The 16,729-nt window shown below is 39.2% G+C and overlaps 1 protein-coding gene, 1 long non-coding RNA gene and 1 other non-coding gene across 8 annotated transcripts in view; 2 read left to right on the forward strand and 1 right to left on the reverse strand.

The window, feature by feature from the left end:
- LOC137202796 (uncharacterized) overlaps nt 1–16,729 on the forward strand; it is an 89,702-nt gene that overhangs the window by 26,317 nt on the left and 46,656 nt on the right. The gene's annotated exons all lie outside the window — the stretch shown is intronic.
- Nucleotides 3,254–3,388, forward strand: LOC137203044 (small nucleolar RNA SNORA70). The gene has a single exon (XR_010932875.1). It is a non-coding gene; the product is annotated as a small nucleolar RNA SNORA70 (small nucleolar RNA).
- Nucleotides 4,445–16,729, reverse strand: part of SINHCAF (SIN3-HDAC complex associated factor) — a 29,557-nt gene continuing 17,272 nt past the window's right edge. For all 6 annotated transcript variants that reach the window (XM_067696083.1, XM_067696082.1, XM_067696084.1 and 3 more), the window contains 3 exons: nt 16,312–16,438; nt 10,005–10,155; nt 4,445–6,568 (listed from right to left, as the gene is read on the reverse strand). In XM_067696083.1, coding sequence (XP_067552184.1) covers nt 6,409–6,568; nt 10,005–10,155; nt 16,312–16,438 — 438 coding nt within the window. In that variant the 3' untranslated portion in view covers nt 4,445–6,408. The remainder of the gene's footprint in view (nt 6,569–10,004; nt 10,156–16,311; nt 16,439–16,729) is intronic.

Genomic DNA, 16,729 nt, shown 5'->3' on the forward strand with positions numbered 1-16,729 from the left:
ATCAGTCAGTTAATAAATATTTATTGTGCTCCTACTTACATACTAAAAACCACCGTACTAGACTCCGGGAACTATTGTAGTAAAAAATAGACATGGTTCCTGCTTTCATGGAACCTACTTAGCATACAATTCTGTGTGTGTGTGTGTGTGTGTGTGTGTGTGTGTGTGTGTTGGGGAGGGTAGTGGTTGCTCTGGAAGCCTTCCCCAAGTGGTGCCTAAGCTGAAACCTGATGGATAAGTAGGTGTTGCCTAGCTATAGGATAGTGGGGAAGTGGGTCAGAGGGAACAAACAGTATGTGTAAAGGTACTAATGATGGAGTTGGTCAATCTGGAGAGTGACAGGAATGTTTATTCCTATGGCTTCCCCCAGCCCCCCACCCTTTTTTACATAGCCTGTCTCCTGGTTCCATTGACCACTCCCGACCCCCAACCCTTCAGACCTAGGGGTAGTAACAGCACCCTAACATTACTAGCCCCAATGTTACCAGTCCTGAGAACTACACTTTCCCTTGGAGTTTCCCTACACCATATGCATAGCTTTGTAAAATTCCTTTATTAAACTTTCCTCAAATTATCCAATGTCAGTAAGCCATCTATTTCCTGCTGGCACCCTGATTAATAAAAAGTTCTGGAGAGAGACTTGGGAGATGTCTGCATATTTTAGATAGTATTTGGGACCGTGGGAAAGGAGATGCTCTGGGAAGAGGGTTGAAGGTGAACCCTGGGCCAATGAGCATCTGAAGTAGGAAACCTGGGAACAGCAGTGTTACCAGCCAAGAATGCTTCAAAAAAAGAAACTATCAATTGTATCAAGTGCTATTGAGAGGCTGGATGAGTAAAATGAGGGCTTTGGAATTCCCCATGAGAAAGCCATCAGTGACCCTTGGAGTGTTGGGGGCAAAATCAACACTGGAGTGGACTGTAAAGGTGATTGGAAGCAAAGAACAGACCTGTTACATTCAAAAAAAAAATAACTGTTCAGGTTCCTATTTTAGCTCTACCCGTGACTTGCTGAAGAATCTTGAGACCTCTGTCTTAATTCCTGAGAGGTAAGTATAAACATAAAACAACCACTCTCCTTGCAGTTACAAAAAAACAATACCTGGACAATGATAAAGTTAATGTAAGCTACGGAAGTGTAGAGAATTGAAGTTCTCAAACAGAGTAAATTATTTCCCCCACTTTCAGACACTGAGACAAAGGGCAGGCTTTGCCAAAAATCTTTTTGGTCTCTCTAAACTGAAAGATTAAGCTCTTTTACACTGAAGCCTGCAACTAAGCATGTCTAAGAAGCCCCTACTCGACATACAATAACAAGCAGTTTCTAACCAGGGTGCAAGATATTTGAAACCTAAAGCATTCTCATGACCACAATAAGTAACCAAACTCCATAGCCCGAGAAATTGTTAGAACCCTCAGATCCCTTTCTGTGAGAACATGAGCCTGTGAAATTATCTAACTTTGATCCAATTGGGCTTTCTCCTCCCTTCCCAGTCCACTGAACATCACACAAAAATGACTGCCAGGGCAGCATAATGCTAAATCTGGGCGATTGGGAAACTGCTCTAGGGACGGTCAATCAAGAGGCTCCCTCGGTATCCTCCATTCTTTACTACAGAGCAAGCAGTTAGTTCTGGCTACCTTCATTTATTTTTAGAAGATTCCGTTGTTTCAACTAAACCTCCTAGAGACTATTTTCCCACAAAAAGACAGTATATAATATGTACTTTCAACATCAAAATTAACAACATTTGATTAACTGATTTAGACAAAGTTCAACCTCTTCACAAGGGTGAAACTTGCCCCTCGTTTTCATCCTTCGGAAGAGACCCAGGTGACCACTCAAAATGCAGGTTAAGAAGGCACCATTGCTATAGCAGGGACAGGGTCCAGTTTGAAGAGCACAGGCTTTGGAATCAGGAAAGCTGCTTTTATTTAAGTTATATGGCCCCCCTTGCACCCCTTCACTGACTACCTGTAAACAGGTTGTTTTGTTTTTTCACTTTGCAAGCTTGTTTGAACAGTGTTTACAGGTGCCAAGCCCACCACAGTAGGTATTTCATAATAGGGGAACTATTTTTCTTTTTACTTGCTACACCCAAATGCTTGTATTTTAGGACAAAGAGGCCCAATTTCAAGTGGTTCACGTAAGAAAAAGAAGAGGTGCTATGGCAGACAAAACTCTATGGTCCCCACACACCACCTCTTGTGTTCACTGTGTAACTTGAATGTGGACAAGACGACTGTCTTGTTAGGTGACTGGCTCTGGAGACCTGCTAGCTGGGTACAGTGAGTGCCATGTTGGGAGACCCCAAGTGGTAAGGAACTAAGGGGGCCCTCCAGCCAGTAGTTTGGGCTCTCCATCCTACAGCCACAGGGAATGAATTCTGCCAACAACCCAAGTGAATTTGGGGTGAATTATTCCCAAGTCACCTCATGAGAATGCAACCAAGTTGACACCTGTTGCAGCCTTGTGAGACCCTGAGCAAAGGACCCAGCCACACTGCACCTAGATGGAAACTGAGATCAATTTCTCTTAAGCCACTACATTTTTGGTAATTTTATTAAACAGCAATAGATCATGTAGGTGCTGTCATCTTTCCACTACTTAGGTTAACTTAGTAGCTTCACAGTAACTAGATTAGGTGCTGGCAACATCACCTAGACTATCCCAAAGCTAATTTAATTGTAGTATAAGAAGTTTGACCCACAGGATCTACCTTTCCCAGGTAATAAACTGTTTTTAAAACTTTGATATATGGGAGTTCCCTGGTGGCCTAGTGGTTAGGATTCCAGGCTTTCACTGCCGTGGCCCAGGTTCAATCCTTGGTTGGGGAACTGAGATCCCGAAAGCCGCACGGCACAGAAAAAAACCTTTGGTATGAATTATACCTCTTTGGATTCATCATAAATCTGCAAAGTAAACAATTCTGGTAAGTAACAGAAGTTTAGAGACTCACAAAAGTCAAGTGACTCAAATGGCTAATAAGGGGGTAGAGCCAGGAATCAGAGAACCCAGGTCTGACCCCAATCCCAAAAATCTACCTTTCTCTATAACCACCTTTTATAGTTTCTCTAAAGTCTCAATGATGCTTCCCACTATGTCCATAGACAATACTAATAAAACCATATTACAGACATTGAAACACTGGAGACCTTTTGTCCTTCACTGTTAAAATCATCTTATCCACTAGGTTAATTATTGTGCACATCAGTTAAAATGTCTTTTAGAAAAAAAAAATGTCTTTTACATTTGCAGCCAGTTAAGCCGACTGTGCTCTTTTCCCCGTGGGGGCCCGGTGCGCAACGGCTGCAAACAGCAGCCTCCTCAGTAGTGTATGCAGCCTGTTGCCTGTATGGGTTGCCCTAAGGGACCTTGGAGACAGCCCTTTCCAGCAGACATTAATGACTGACATGCTGTCCCCAGTCTAGGCTCCAGACAGGTATGCGTGGTGCCTTTGGAAAGCCCCAGGGCACAGTGGCCAGGGTCCACATTGGCCAGGTCATAATGTCCATCCACACCAAGCTGCAGAACAAGGAGCATGTGATTGAGGCCCTCCGCAGGGCCAAGTTCAAGTTCCCTGGCCGCCAGAAGATCCACATCTCCAAGAAGTGGGGATTCACTAAGTTTAATGCAGATGAATTTGAAAACATGGTGGCAGAAAAGCAGCTCATCCCAGATGGCTGTGGGGTCGAGTACATCCCTAATCGTGGCCCCCTGGACAAATGGCACGCCCTGCACTCGTGAGAGCCTTGGCACTGCCCCCTCCCTACCCATGCCCACCAATAAACCCTACTTTCTTGTCCCTGTCAACAACAACAACAAAAAATGTCTTTTACAGTCAGTCTCCGACTTAATAATGGTTCAACTTAGGATTTTTTGATTTAACAATCACGCAAAAGCGATATGCATTCAGTAGAAATCAGACTTCAACTGTGATCTTTTTCCCAGGCTAGCAATATGCGGTATATGACACTCTTGTGATGCAGCGGCAGGAGGGAGCCACAGTGAGCCACAGACCCCAGTCAGCCACGCGATCAGGAGGGTAAACTACCAGTACATTTAGCCATTCTTGCTTTCACTTTCAGTACAGTATTCAATGAATTACATGAGATAGTCAACACTTTAATGAAAAATAGGTTTTGTGTTAGATGATCTTGCCAACTGTAAGCTAATGTAAATGTTCTGAGCATGTTTAAGGTAGACTAGGCTAAGCTATGATGTATTAAATGCATTTTTGACTTACAATATTTTCAACTTACTTTGGGTTTATTGGGACGTAACCCCATGGTAAGTGGAGGAAGATCTGTATTTTAAAGTCTGTATTTCTCAGTAAAGAGGACTTCTTTCCTTCATGGCTTGTTATAATACTAAGGGCTTACATTGAGTATCTGTGAGGGTCAAAAACATTAGTTACTCTTACTTAAGAACACCTTTCAGACAAAGCCACAAAACAGCTTCTTTTATTTTCTAGTAAGACTAAATTTATTCAATACCCTAGTAAAAGTTTTGATTATAAGTATCCAACAGTATAAAAAGTACAAAACAGATTTGTAGATTTCTAATATATTAATACAAAGTGCATGACTACATACAGTACATCCTACAGGCAAAGAGAGGTGGAAGGGGAAAAAGAAGACTGTGGTTGAGGTCTAGTAATAAATAAATAAATACAGAAGTAGAGATGATCCATATTATAGTATATTCTACCACCAATACTGCAGCCAAAATGTACAAAAAAAAAGAGAGAGAGAAAAAAACCATTTCAAAATAACTCAGGAGGAAGATGATAATGGCTGGGATTCTTGTAATACACCTCAAAGTCTGTGGGAGAGCTGACCCAACTCACTATGTAGTCTGTGCATATGGTGGCTTGTAGTTTTTTCCAGAGGAAGAAATATAAAACTTTAAGTTTAGATTAAGAACTATAAAACTATAGGGTACCCATAAAAATTGGCTCACTCCTTCTTGTTATTTATACTATCCAATCTTTAAAATCCAGTTTTAAAAATAAGCACTGAGTCATGTTATTACAAGGTAGGCAAAGGATCCTCCTGCATTATGAACAGTCTGAACTGGTGATATATTCTTCCTGAACTTTTAGAAAAGAGGCAATAGATAGTACTTTGGTTTGGGTTCAAGTAAAAGGCTTTTAATGAAGGTTTTACAATTGAAGAGCTCCACGTTTAGGATGTATCATCTAACACCTCAATGTTCAGAAAGCCTGACTAAAAGAAACCAAACCAAAACCAACCCGCTCAGCATGAACACACACCTCTTTTCTTTTAGTAGAATTTTACTTTAATATAGAATGAAAAACAAAAAACAAAAACCCAAAACCCAAAACCCTAATAGGTTAAAACAAGTCAAACAACCATTCTACACAGATAAAACCTTCACAAAGGTCAACCGAAGTAATCCAGAGCTAAAACTGAATTGTGCAGATTTTCATTGAAGTCACCAGTCATGTAACATAAACAAATTATTTACACACTTGCAAGCCCTCTAAGAAATGTGCCCCAAGAAGCATTAACCTTTGTTTTTTTCATGTGCCATCCTGAAGACTTGCACATTTTATTTTTCAGATCATTTAACATTTTAATAGAGTGCATTCTCTACCAAGGGGTAATGCTTTGGTACTATTCATATAGGATTGCCTATCCTAAAGATTTGACATTTCCCCAAGAGGAACTTTGATTCTGCTTTAGAAGTTTCATATAAATTAAAAACTTTATCAAATATCAATATGGAGGGAGGTGACACAGGATGCAACATATACAGTCAAGTTACCTCTGTATATTTAGAAATTACTCCTTCAAGATATTCGCACTAGAGAGCTTAGTCCGTCCCGCTTAATATTCAGTAGTACAGGTTTGAATCATCAGAACCTTGGCAACACCGTAATATTTCAAAGTTATTAACAACTACCTCTAGGGGCAAGTCTGTGTTTACTGAGTTATGACAAATTTATTATAACGAAGGAAAACAAGTGTAGCCAGCCATCTTAAAAAATGCCCCAACCACTGCTTCTCAATATAGAAAGACTAAAACTACATACGTTTATCATACAACAAATCCCATCTCTGTCCCCTGAAATTCCCCTAATTTCATTCATTAGAAGGGGATTTTTTTAAAAAAGCCTTAAAGAGCACTTTACAGCAGCATTCAGCTTTCCTATGAAATACTCAGCATCTTAAATATTATGTACACTTCTTTTTTTCCTTTTAGTAAGCTAGATACTGGCTTCAGACTTTGTGGAACTGGAGGGAAAATAACCCACTCAAAACTATTCTAGAAATCATCTTTTGGCAGAATAACAGGTATCCAAGTTAAAAATAGGAGGGTCATTTTGTTGGTGTTTTCCAAAATTTAACTCATTTTTTGTTCCCCTTCTACATCAACCTCAGTCACCACTCCTGAGTGGAGATGGGCAGAGGCTCTGGCCCCTGAGCCTCCGGCTTCTCAGCAGCTGCCTTCTTATTGCTGCAGCAAGGCTTGAATAGATGTGTGTCGATGAGGACTTCCCCAAAACGGCCTTTATAGATAATGCCACAGCATATTTTCTGTCTAAAAGAAAAAAATGGAGGGACAACAAAATATATTAAATAAGGCAGAAAAATAGGAATACAAAAAAAGGAAACATCTACTCATCATTATAACTAGTACAGCATGATCAAAGGTTTTACTTCCACAATCTCATCACATTCCTAATGAATGGGCTCCTAGAGTGACCCCAATCTGCTAGGTAATGGGAATTACCCAGGCGCCTTAAATCCCGCACTGGAATCGTATCAAATATTAAGAGGGAAGAAGGCAATCTGAGAGACAGCAGTCAGTTTCAGAGGCTGCTCCTAAAGTTATAAACGGTTTCCTCCAAAAATCACCAAATCTTAAAGAAAACAGCCACCATAAACAGGCTGATACAGCTGGTGGTTTTATTTTAATACTGAGCAGACAAAAAATATATACACATATTATCAAATATACATAAAGGCATACAAAAATGACAACACAACAAATCATCCATGGATCACACACTCTAAAAAAACCTATTATTTCCTATGAAGTCCCCCGTAGGCCCCTCTCCAATCCCACTCCACCCAATCTCATTCTCTCCTCCTTAATTTCAGGTTTACCACTCTGTTTTTTCTTTATATACAACGTTTGCATCTCTAAACATATTGCTTGTTATCTCATATATAAAATATATAAAATAAAAAATATATATAGAAATGCGCATATATGGACTCCCACTGTACGCTACAATTTTTTTGCTCAACAGTGACTGAGGTTCATACATATTGTTAGAGCTTTATTTCATTTTAGCTTATGTACCGTATTCCACCATGTGAATATACCACAATTTACCCACTCTCCTTCTGATGGGACAATTTTTGCTATTACAAACATGCTGTACATACTGGTGCACAGGTCTGAAGGTGTTTTCCTAGGTTACGTTGCTGGGCTATAGGAATGGGAACGTGTTCAACTTTACTCGAAAATGCAAATTATTTATCAATGTGGTTCCCTTCTATTCCTATTTTGCTAAAGGTTTTATTTTAAACCTTGAAGCAAAGTTCAAATTTATCAAACATCTTCAATATACCACTAATACAATAAGCATTTTCTCCCTCCTTTAGGAAACTGTCAAATTATATTAGTTGGCTTTCTAATGCTTCAAACAATCTCACATCCCTAGAATAAATCTAATCTAGTTATGATATATTGTTTATAACATATCAAAGTTATGTTAGCCTCATAGAATGCTTGGAGCCTATGCCCTCTTTTATCCATAATCTGGAAAAGCCAGTGCAAGATTAGAATCATTTGTTTCTGGAATGTTTGGTAGAATTTGTCTATCTAGGCCTGGGATTTTTTGAGGGAAGACTTCTGACCACTGAATCCATTCCTTTATTATGAGACAATTCAGGTTTTCTACTTTTTCCTGAGACAGTTTTGGTGAAGTGTCTTTTTCTACTAATGTATCCACTTCACCTGTATGTTCAAATTTATTGTCATGAAGCCGTTTCTAATATCCTATTGTCTTCTAAACTTCTGCTTTTTCTATAGCTGAATCTCCCTTTTCTTATCCAAGATGCTTATGGGTACCATCTCTTTTTCTTGACCTGCTTTATCTCTAGTAACTTTTTTGGTTATGTTTTTCAAGAACCAACTCTTAGCTTTACTGATACTATCCATTCATATTGATTTTCTACTCCATTTATTTCTACTCCTATCTTTAGGATTTCCTTGCTTTTATTTTTTTTTATATTGAGCTTCATTAATCTTTAAATTGGATACATGTAACTTCATTTATTTTAAATCTTTCTTTTGTAAGAAGCATTAAAGGCAACTTTTCTTCTACCTCTTTAACTTCATACCACATGTTTTGATTTGGTATTTTTCAGTTTTTTTTTTAGTTATAAGGATTTTCTAATTTATACTTTCTTCTTGAACCCATGGTTTCTTTTTTTTTTTTTCACGGTTTCTTAATTTACAAATATATGGAGGTTTTCATCATTTTATTTTGCTAGATTGATTGATTGATTGATGGATGCGTTGGGTCTTCATTGCTGCACGCAGGCTTTCTCTAGTTGCAGCGAACAGGGGCTGCTCTTCGTTGCGGCACGCAGGCTTCTCATTGCGGTGGCTTCTCTTGTTGCGGAGCACAGGCTCTAGGCACACAGGCTTCAGTAGTTGTGGCTTGCGGGCTCAGTAGTTGTGGTGCACGGGCTAACTTGCTCCACAGCACGTGGGATCTTCCTGGACCAGGGATCGAACCCATGTCTCCTGCATTGGCAGGTGGATTCTTAACCACTACGCCACCAGGGAAGTCCTGCTAGGTATATTTTAAAACTCTCCATCCTTCTCTTCTTCTCTGGAGGTTTTACATTCTTATTTTTATTCTTTTAGTGGTTATACAGTTAATTAATTGAACTCTAAAGTTATTCAATACATTTACTGTCAACAATACAAAGATATTAGGACATTTTAACTCCCATCACTTCTATTACTTTGACTTATATGTTACTGTTGTCATTTAATTCTTTTTTTAAAAATTCCCATCTATTATCATTTTAAGCCTTCAGTGTTTGTTTAAATTTACCTATAGGCAACAAATATTTATTTATCCTTCTCAGAATTTCAATCTTGGATCTCTTCTTTCTGCCTATAGAATTTTTGTTATTGAGTCAGTTTGGCAGCAAACTCTCAATTTTCTTTTTCTAGTCAAAAAGTCCTATGCCCTCATTTACGAAAGATATTTTTGCTACATATATATAATTTTAAGTTGAGAGCTATTATCTCTTGGGCCATTGAAGGTATTAATCTATTGTTTTATGGCTTCCGTTGTTCATGCTGCCAATTCAGCTTGTAGGTTTGCTGTTCCTTTGAAAATAATGTCTTTATTCTCTCACTACTTAAAATCTGTTTTGCCTCCCATGTTCCATAGTTTCCCTATGATGTACCTGTGGGTGAATCTTCTTCACCCATAAGATAATTGCTTATTACCTTGCTTTTAACTTGTTAGTCTCCCCAAATCTGTGAACTAGAAAATCCTTAACCACTTTCTCTTTAAATATTCTCTCTTTCTTAGTCTATTATCTCTTTTTTGACTTTGGGGTCCCTCATTCACTCAGCATTTGGCCTCTGATTATTCCTTATTAACTTGTCTACTTGTTGATGCCATTTTTAAAGACATAAAAAATATATATACTTCTAGCCCTTTTACTTTTTATCAGTGGGAGAGTTGGTCAGAATGAATACCTAGTATACTCCATCATAGGAAATTTAGATTTCTTAACATGATTTCTACTTTAAATCAATTTTAATAGAAAAAACACACAAAATCCACACTCTCAGCTCCATTCTTGCCTAATCCACCTCCAAACACATACGCTACCAGCTGTGTGCCAAATGCCACTTAATTGCTAAGGAAGTGGGAAACCGTTGCCTATAATTAAGAAGGTTTGCTGGTTAGAGAGTTATTTTCTGTTGCTTTTACCTTTTCCAGTATGTGAGATCTAAAAAGGAAAACACTGGCGTTCTGTTAGAGCCAGAAGCCATCTCTGTATCTGAGCCATCATCTGACTGGTTACTATAACAAGGAGATTGAGCTGGAGAGGCACTTGAGGTGGTACTGTGAGCATCAGAATCTGAAATAAAGTGAAAACAAATTATAATTTCACTATATGCAGCTGCAACTAAGCCTCAGCATAAAATACAGTGAATGAGATTAAAAAAAAAGAAAAAATTTATTTTCTATGCACTACTGACATTTGAAGATATTTGTACTAAAGTGTATCTAAAAGAAAATGAGCTTCCAATAAGATGAAGAGCTGACACACTTTTCTCTATTCTCCTGCTAATAAGTACAACTAAAAATAGATACGGACACAACACATAAAACAAAACTAAACACTCTGAAAGTTGGCAACAGCTAGTGAGCTCAAGACTTAAGGAAGGAAGCGGGGGTGAGCTCCCTAGCTTTTATGGGTTTTCTTTTTGTCTCCTAAATCCCAGTCGCCAACAACTCAGAAATGCCAATGGGTGCAGATATAGACACACACACACACACACACACACACACACACACACACACACACACACACACACACACACACACACACACACACAACAGAAGCCTGCCCTCTCTAGCCAAAGGACCAGGAAAGGGGCAGCTTAGCGAGAGAGGAATCCTTTCGGAGACAATAACCGCCCCCCTTTTTTTTTTTGCGGTACGCGGGCCTCTCACCGTTGTGGCCTCTCCTGTTGCGAAGCACAGGCTCCGGACATGCAGGCTCAGCGGCCATGGCTCACGGGCCCAGCCGCTCCGCGGCATGTGGGATCCTCCCGGACCGGGGCACAAACCCGTGTCCCCAGCATCGGCAGGCGGACTCTCAACCACTGCGCCACCAGGGAAGCCCAACAATAACCCCTTTACTCCAGCCAAACACCGCAGAAAAAAAAAGGGTCCCCACCCCCACCCACTGGAGCAAAGGCCAAGTGGGGAGCCTAGGTTTCCATCCTCCCAAGACTGTTAGGAGGCCCCCCCAACACCTGCACCAGGGTGATGTCAGTGGAAGCCCTCTGAAGAGTCGGGGCCTTCACTGTGGCCCACCGGGAACAGGAGCACCCTCACCACGTGGGAGCCTGAATTCCCAGCCCACCCCCACCCAGCCGCAGTCAGGAGCTCCTCCTCCCTCAGATACCAAAGGAGGCTGGAAAGGAGGTTAAAAGTCAGGGGGAACCTGACTTTCAACACCACTTGGCAGTAACAAGGTGGTGCCCCCCCCATTTCCCCTTCTGGAAAAAAAAAAAGCCAGTTAAAACAGAAGTAATAAAACTCCAAGTCTCACAACACAATTTAAAAACGTCTAGGTTTCAATAAAAAATCGTTATCATATCCAGAACCAGGAAGATCTCAAATTGAATGAAAAGTCAAGCATCTATTAAACACCAAGATGACAGAGATGTTAGCATGATCTGACAAAGATTTTAAAGCAGCTATGACAAAAATGCTTCAATAAGCCATTATGAACAAGTCTGAAATAAATGAAAACATAGCCTCAGCAAGTAGGCCTCAGTTAAAAAAAGCAGCTATAAAGAACCAAGGAGCTGAAATCCGAACTGAAAAAATACAATAAGTGAAATAAAAAGCTGAGTAGACAGGCTCAACAGCAGAATGGAGGGGAAAGAGGAAACAATCAGTGAACTGGAAGAAAGAACAACAGAAATCACCCAACCTGTACAATACAAAGAAAACAAATGAAAGAGTCTTAGAGACCTGTGGAACTACAACAGAAAACATACATTCATGTGACTGCAGTCCCGGAAGAAGAGGAGAAAGAGGGCGGAGGTGAAAAACTACTCAAATATAACAGCTGAAAACGTGCCAAACTTGGCAAGAGACATAAACCTATAGATACAAGAAGCTGAGCAAACCCCAAACAGGATATACCCAAAGAAATCAATGCCAAGACACATTATAATTAAACTTCTGAACACTAAAGAAAAAGAAAAAAATCTTGAAAGCATCCAAAGAAAAATGATACCTGACCCATAAAGGGAAAACAATAGATCCTGACTTAATAAGGAGTAAAGGCAATTCATCAGATACAAGCTAAACATGATTTAGTGTTTTTGCCCTCAGAAGACTTCATATAAATTTACAAGCCAGAAAATAAATCTTTTGGTTGACAGTCACTGAGCTATAAAGCTATCATACTGCTATTCTCAGCAACAGCAACATCAGACAGGGGTTGAGCCTACCACACCTCTTACCTTTGGCTAAAGACTCACCACACGCCCCCCAGGACAGGTGGATAGAATAATCCTCCAATTCATAGAACTAATCAAACATTTATTAAGTATCCACTAGACATCAAACCCTGTGTCATATCCTACATGGGAAGAAACAGACTAAAGAAAACTTTTTTGAATAGCGCTCACAAAGCATTTTCTATTAACAAAAGTTTATATACAATAGCATAAAATTAAGTATCTAAAACAAAGAAGGCACCAATTGGTGTTTTTAATATGTTCATTTACTTCCAATATATGAATAGCTTAACTTCATGAAAAAACAACCAAACAGAATTCTCAAGAGTAGCAGGCTTTACATAAAAAAGAATGAAATAATGCCATGTGCAACAAGATGGATGCAACTAGAGATTATCATACTAAGTGAAGTAAGTCAGAAAGAGAAAGACAAATACCATATGAAATCACTTATATGTGGAATCTAAAATATGACACAAATGAACCTATCTATGAAACAGAAACAGAATCATGGACATAGAGAATAGACTGGTTGTTGCCAAGGGGGATGGGGCTGAGGGAGAGAGGAAGTAGGAGGGTGGGGTTAGCATCTATAAGCTTTAACATATAGAATGGATAAACAACAAGGTTCTACTGTATAGCACAGAGGACTATATTCAATATCCTATGATAAACCATAATGGAAAAGAATATTAAAAAAAGAATGTAAAAAAATAAATTAAAAAAAAGGAGTAGCAGGCTTTAAAGGAATAAGTCTACAGGAATATTTAAAAGACTTCCCTGGGACTTCCCTTGTGGTCCAGTGAGTAAGACTCCGCGCTCCCAACGCAAGGGGCCCAGGTTCGATCCCTGGTTGGGGAACTAGATCCTGCGTGCGTGCCACAACTAAGAAGTCCACATACCACAAATGAGAAGCCTGCATGCCACAAATAAGAGTCCGCGTGCTGCAACTAAGAAGTCGTCCACATGCCGCAACTAAGAAGTCCGCATGCTGCAATTAAAGATCCCACACGTCGCAACTAAGACCCAGTGCAAACTAACTAACTAAATAAATAAACAGCACATACACTGCTAGGGTGTGTGTTTAGAAAAAAAAACAAAAGACTTCCCTAATAATTAACAGCAATAGCAGTCATCTCTATGCTGCTCTAGTGATAGTCATCACTATCCCAGGGAGTGTTTAATATCTATGAACCATTTGAAATTGCAGTTATTTGACCATGTCTACCTATAAAAATGGCAATTTTATATGGTTCAATCTAACACCTGGGACACTAGGATACAATTATATATAGAATCGCAGTTAGGGAAAAAAAAACTCTCTTCTAGAATGTAAATCAGGAAATTCTTCAAAGAACTGAAATTTTTGAAGTCTTAAACATTAGGGAGGTAGGATTTGGAAAGGCACAAAAGACTAGTTAGATAGCTTGGGGTAGGTGGGGATGATGAGTAAAATTGGAAGCAGAATACACTATGCACACGAAGGGAACTGACCCTTTCCCTAAAATGGTACATCCAAAGACATGCTAGGGGTTTTCCATTTTATTCTACAGCAACCAGAATCATTGCAGGTTTTAGGAAGAAGAATGACAAAAAGAATGGCTAACATTTATATGGGAATTTATTTCGCTTTGTTTTGTTTTACAAAACCCCTTTTACTTGATTATCCTCACTTCTGATTAAGAAATTGTGGTTAAATGTTAAGCAACACCAGGGTCACATATTTGTTCAAGAACTGTAACTCAAATCCAGATCTTCAAGCCCTAAGTCCAATGCCTTTCCAGTACACCACAAAGGAAAGAATGTCCCAGGAAGAGGAATACAGGGCAGGTACATGCAAGATGCATGGAAGCAAATATATAACCAGAGACAGGGAAACCATTTAGTGGGTGATGTATAAAAATTCAAATATCTCAAAACTGTTATGGTGCACACAGCTGCTAGCAATTCACAATGCACCTGGGAAAATCATGTTTCACTCTGAGTTTCCAAAATCCAGTTATTTTCAGTTTCTAACCCCTCCACAGCACAGCTTTATCACAAAAATCTGAAATTACACTGGACATATTCCCTTAGGTAAGGCAAAAGTTAGTCAGATACTTTCCCTATAATTAAAGGGAGACGCTAAGAATATACAACGAATATCAATTTCTCTACCCCTCAAGTTATAGAAGAAAATTACTATTTTCTAAATGTTCACTAAAACATTTAAAGAGAATAAAGGGTAGAGTCAGTCTTTCTTACCCCCTTGGTGATAGCTGGTTAAGAAACAAACATGTATAATTAAAATATACACATATTTGATGTTGCCTAAATATTTTACTATAGATGTATTAAAATATTTTAGCCAAAGATTAAATATATTAACAGAATAACTATGGACTGGTAACACCAACTTACCTGAGAGCAGAGTTAGTAGCAGATCTGGAAAGACTCTGGAGTCCTGTGGCATGAGTTACACTATCCCAGAGAGCAGAATGATATTGTAGAAACAGCACAGGGCTTTGCAATTAGACAAACCCCAGGTCAAAATTTATCTCTACCACTTACTAAGTGACCTCGGGTCAAGGTGAAATCACTACTTTGTACTTCCTATCCTAATCTCTAAAATAGAAATCATTGGGATAATTATGTATGTAAAGTGCTTGGTACATATACCAAAATGCTCGAGAGATGATAGTTCTCCTTCCTTCCTCTCATTCTATCTGATCAGTAACTTGTCTTTTTCCATTTTTCTAAAACAAGCACTGATTGATAAAACTTTGTCTAACAAGGTCCTACAGATTTTTTTTTTTAGCTGCACTGCACGGGATGCGGCATCTTAGTTCCCCAACCAGGGATGGAACTCGTGCCCCCTGCGGTGGAACCTCAGAGTCCTAACCACTGGACCGCCAGGGAATTCCCCAGTTTTGTTTTGTTTTTTAATCCTGAAAATTCCAATACAGGTCCACCTACAATTCTGAAAATGTTCTCAAAACAAAAGTTTATTCCTAACCCTTTTGGTCACAAAATCTGGCCTGACCTGGACTATAATTAGGTAAGCAAACCTGACTAGCTTATTTACAGTTAGTTTATTCCACCTATATGAATATGCCTACATTTTTCACACAGAAACACTAATGTGTTTGATTCAATAGTGCTGCCTCAGACCCCCCTGGGTGTAATAAATAACATAATAACATTATATGCAGTGGATTTCCTTTTCAAAATCTGAAATCTAGGGCTTCCTTAGTGGCGCAGTGGTTGAGTCCGCCTGCCGATGCAGGGGACACAGGCTCGTGCCCCGGTCCGGGAAGATCCCACATGCCGCGGAGCGGCTATGCCCGTGAGCCATGGCCGCTGAGCCTGCGCGTCCGGAGCCTGTGCTCCGCAACGGGAGAGGCCACAACAGTGAGAGGCCCGTGTACCGCAAAAAAAAAAAAAAAAAAAAATCTGAAATCTAAATTCCTAAATACAGAAGTACCACAAAAGGTCCCCTGCCCCCAATGACTTCCAATAAAAGTAGACGAGTTTAATATTAATTTATCATTCCCTTCCCATCCTCTCACCCCACACAACACACCAAGCCCCCTTAAACCTAAAGGTCTTGAGGCTGGCTTTTACTGCAATATCTGAGTTATGATTTCCAAAAGTACGCTCCAGAGAATCTGGGCTTTAGTCTCAGATTGTCCACTAATTATTTATATAACTTTCTACATATCTCCAGGCCTCAAACTCGAATAAAAATCAAGTAAACAAACTTGAAAAGTTCATCCTCTAGAAAATTAAGATGTCAATAAAGAGATCAGAATGCTCTGTGTTCTTAGCACAATCTGAAGAAGTGGCGGGTGAAAGTACTTTTAAGACACCAAAATCAAAGATAAAGTTCTAAGATTTCATAGAAATAAAATATCTCTCCCAAGTCAACATTGCCTCCCACTCTTTTTTTAAAAAGCAATAAAAGAAAATATGGTCCATACATGCCATGTGCCACCCCAGACAAAAATAAAAACAATTATTCTTAAATCCTCATGTTTCAATATCAAACTTACTGTGACGTTTAAATTCCTTCTGCAGTTTACTGATCTGGTTGCTTTTTATCCTGTTTCCAGATAGAGTTTTCACTTTCTTTGGTTTCAGGGTAGTCTTTAGACTGGGTCCTGCCCTTGCATCTACCACCTGGAAGAAAATACTGAATATTTAATACCATTTTAAAAATGACACCTCTGTATTCCCTTGGTTCAGACGAATGCTTATTTGAAGGAGCCAAATTTGAATTTCCTACTCAGTGTTTGAGAGCTCATGTGCACTTTTAATCAACACATGGTATTAAAGAATAATTTATCTAGTGGTTTTTTTCCTTTGAAGTAAGTAATAGCAGGAGTCTGCTGGGCAAAAAATTTACATAGATTTTATATATGGTGAAAATGACCCAAGTAGGTTAAGAAAAACCAAACCTAACAACAATTA

The sequence above is a fragment of the Pseudorca crassidens genome, chromosome 11, assembly GCF_039906515.1.
Source record: "Pseudorca crassidens isolate mPseCra1 chromosome 11, mPseCra1.hap1, whole genome shotgun sequence".
In the NCBI taxonomy this organism is placed as follows: domain Eukaryota; kingdom Metazoa; phylum Chordata; class Mammalia; order Artiodactyla; family Delphinidae; genus Pseudorca; species Pseudorca crassidens.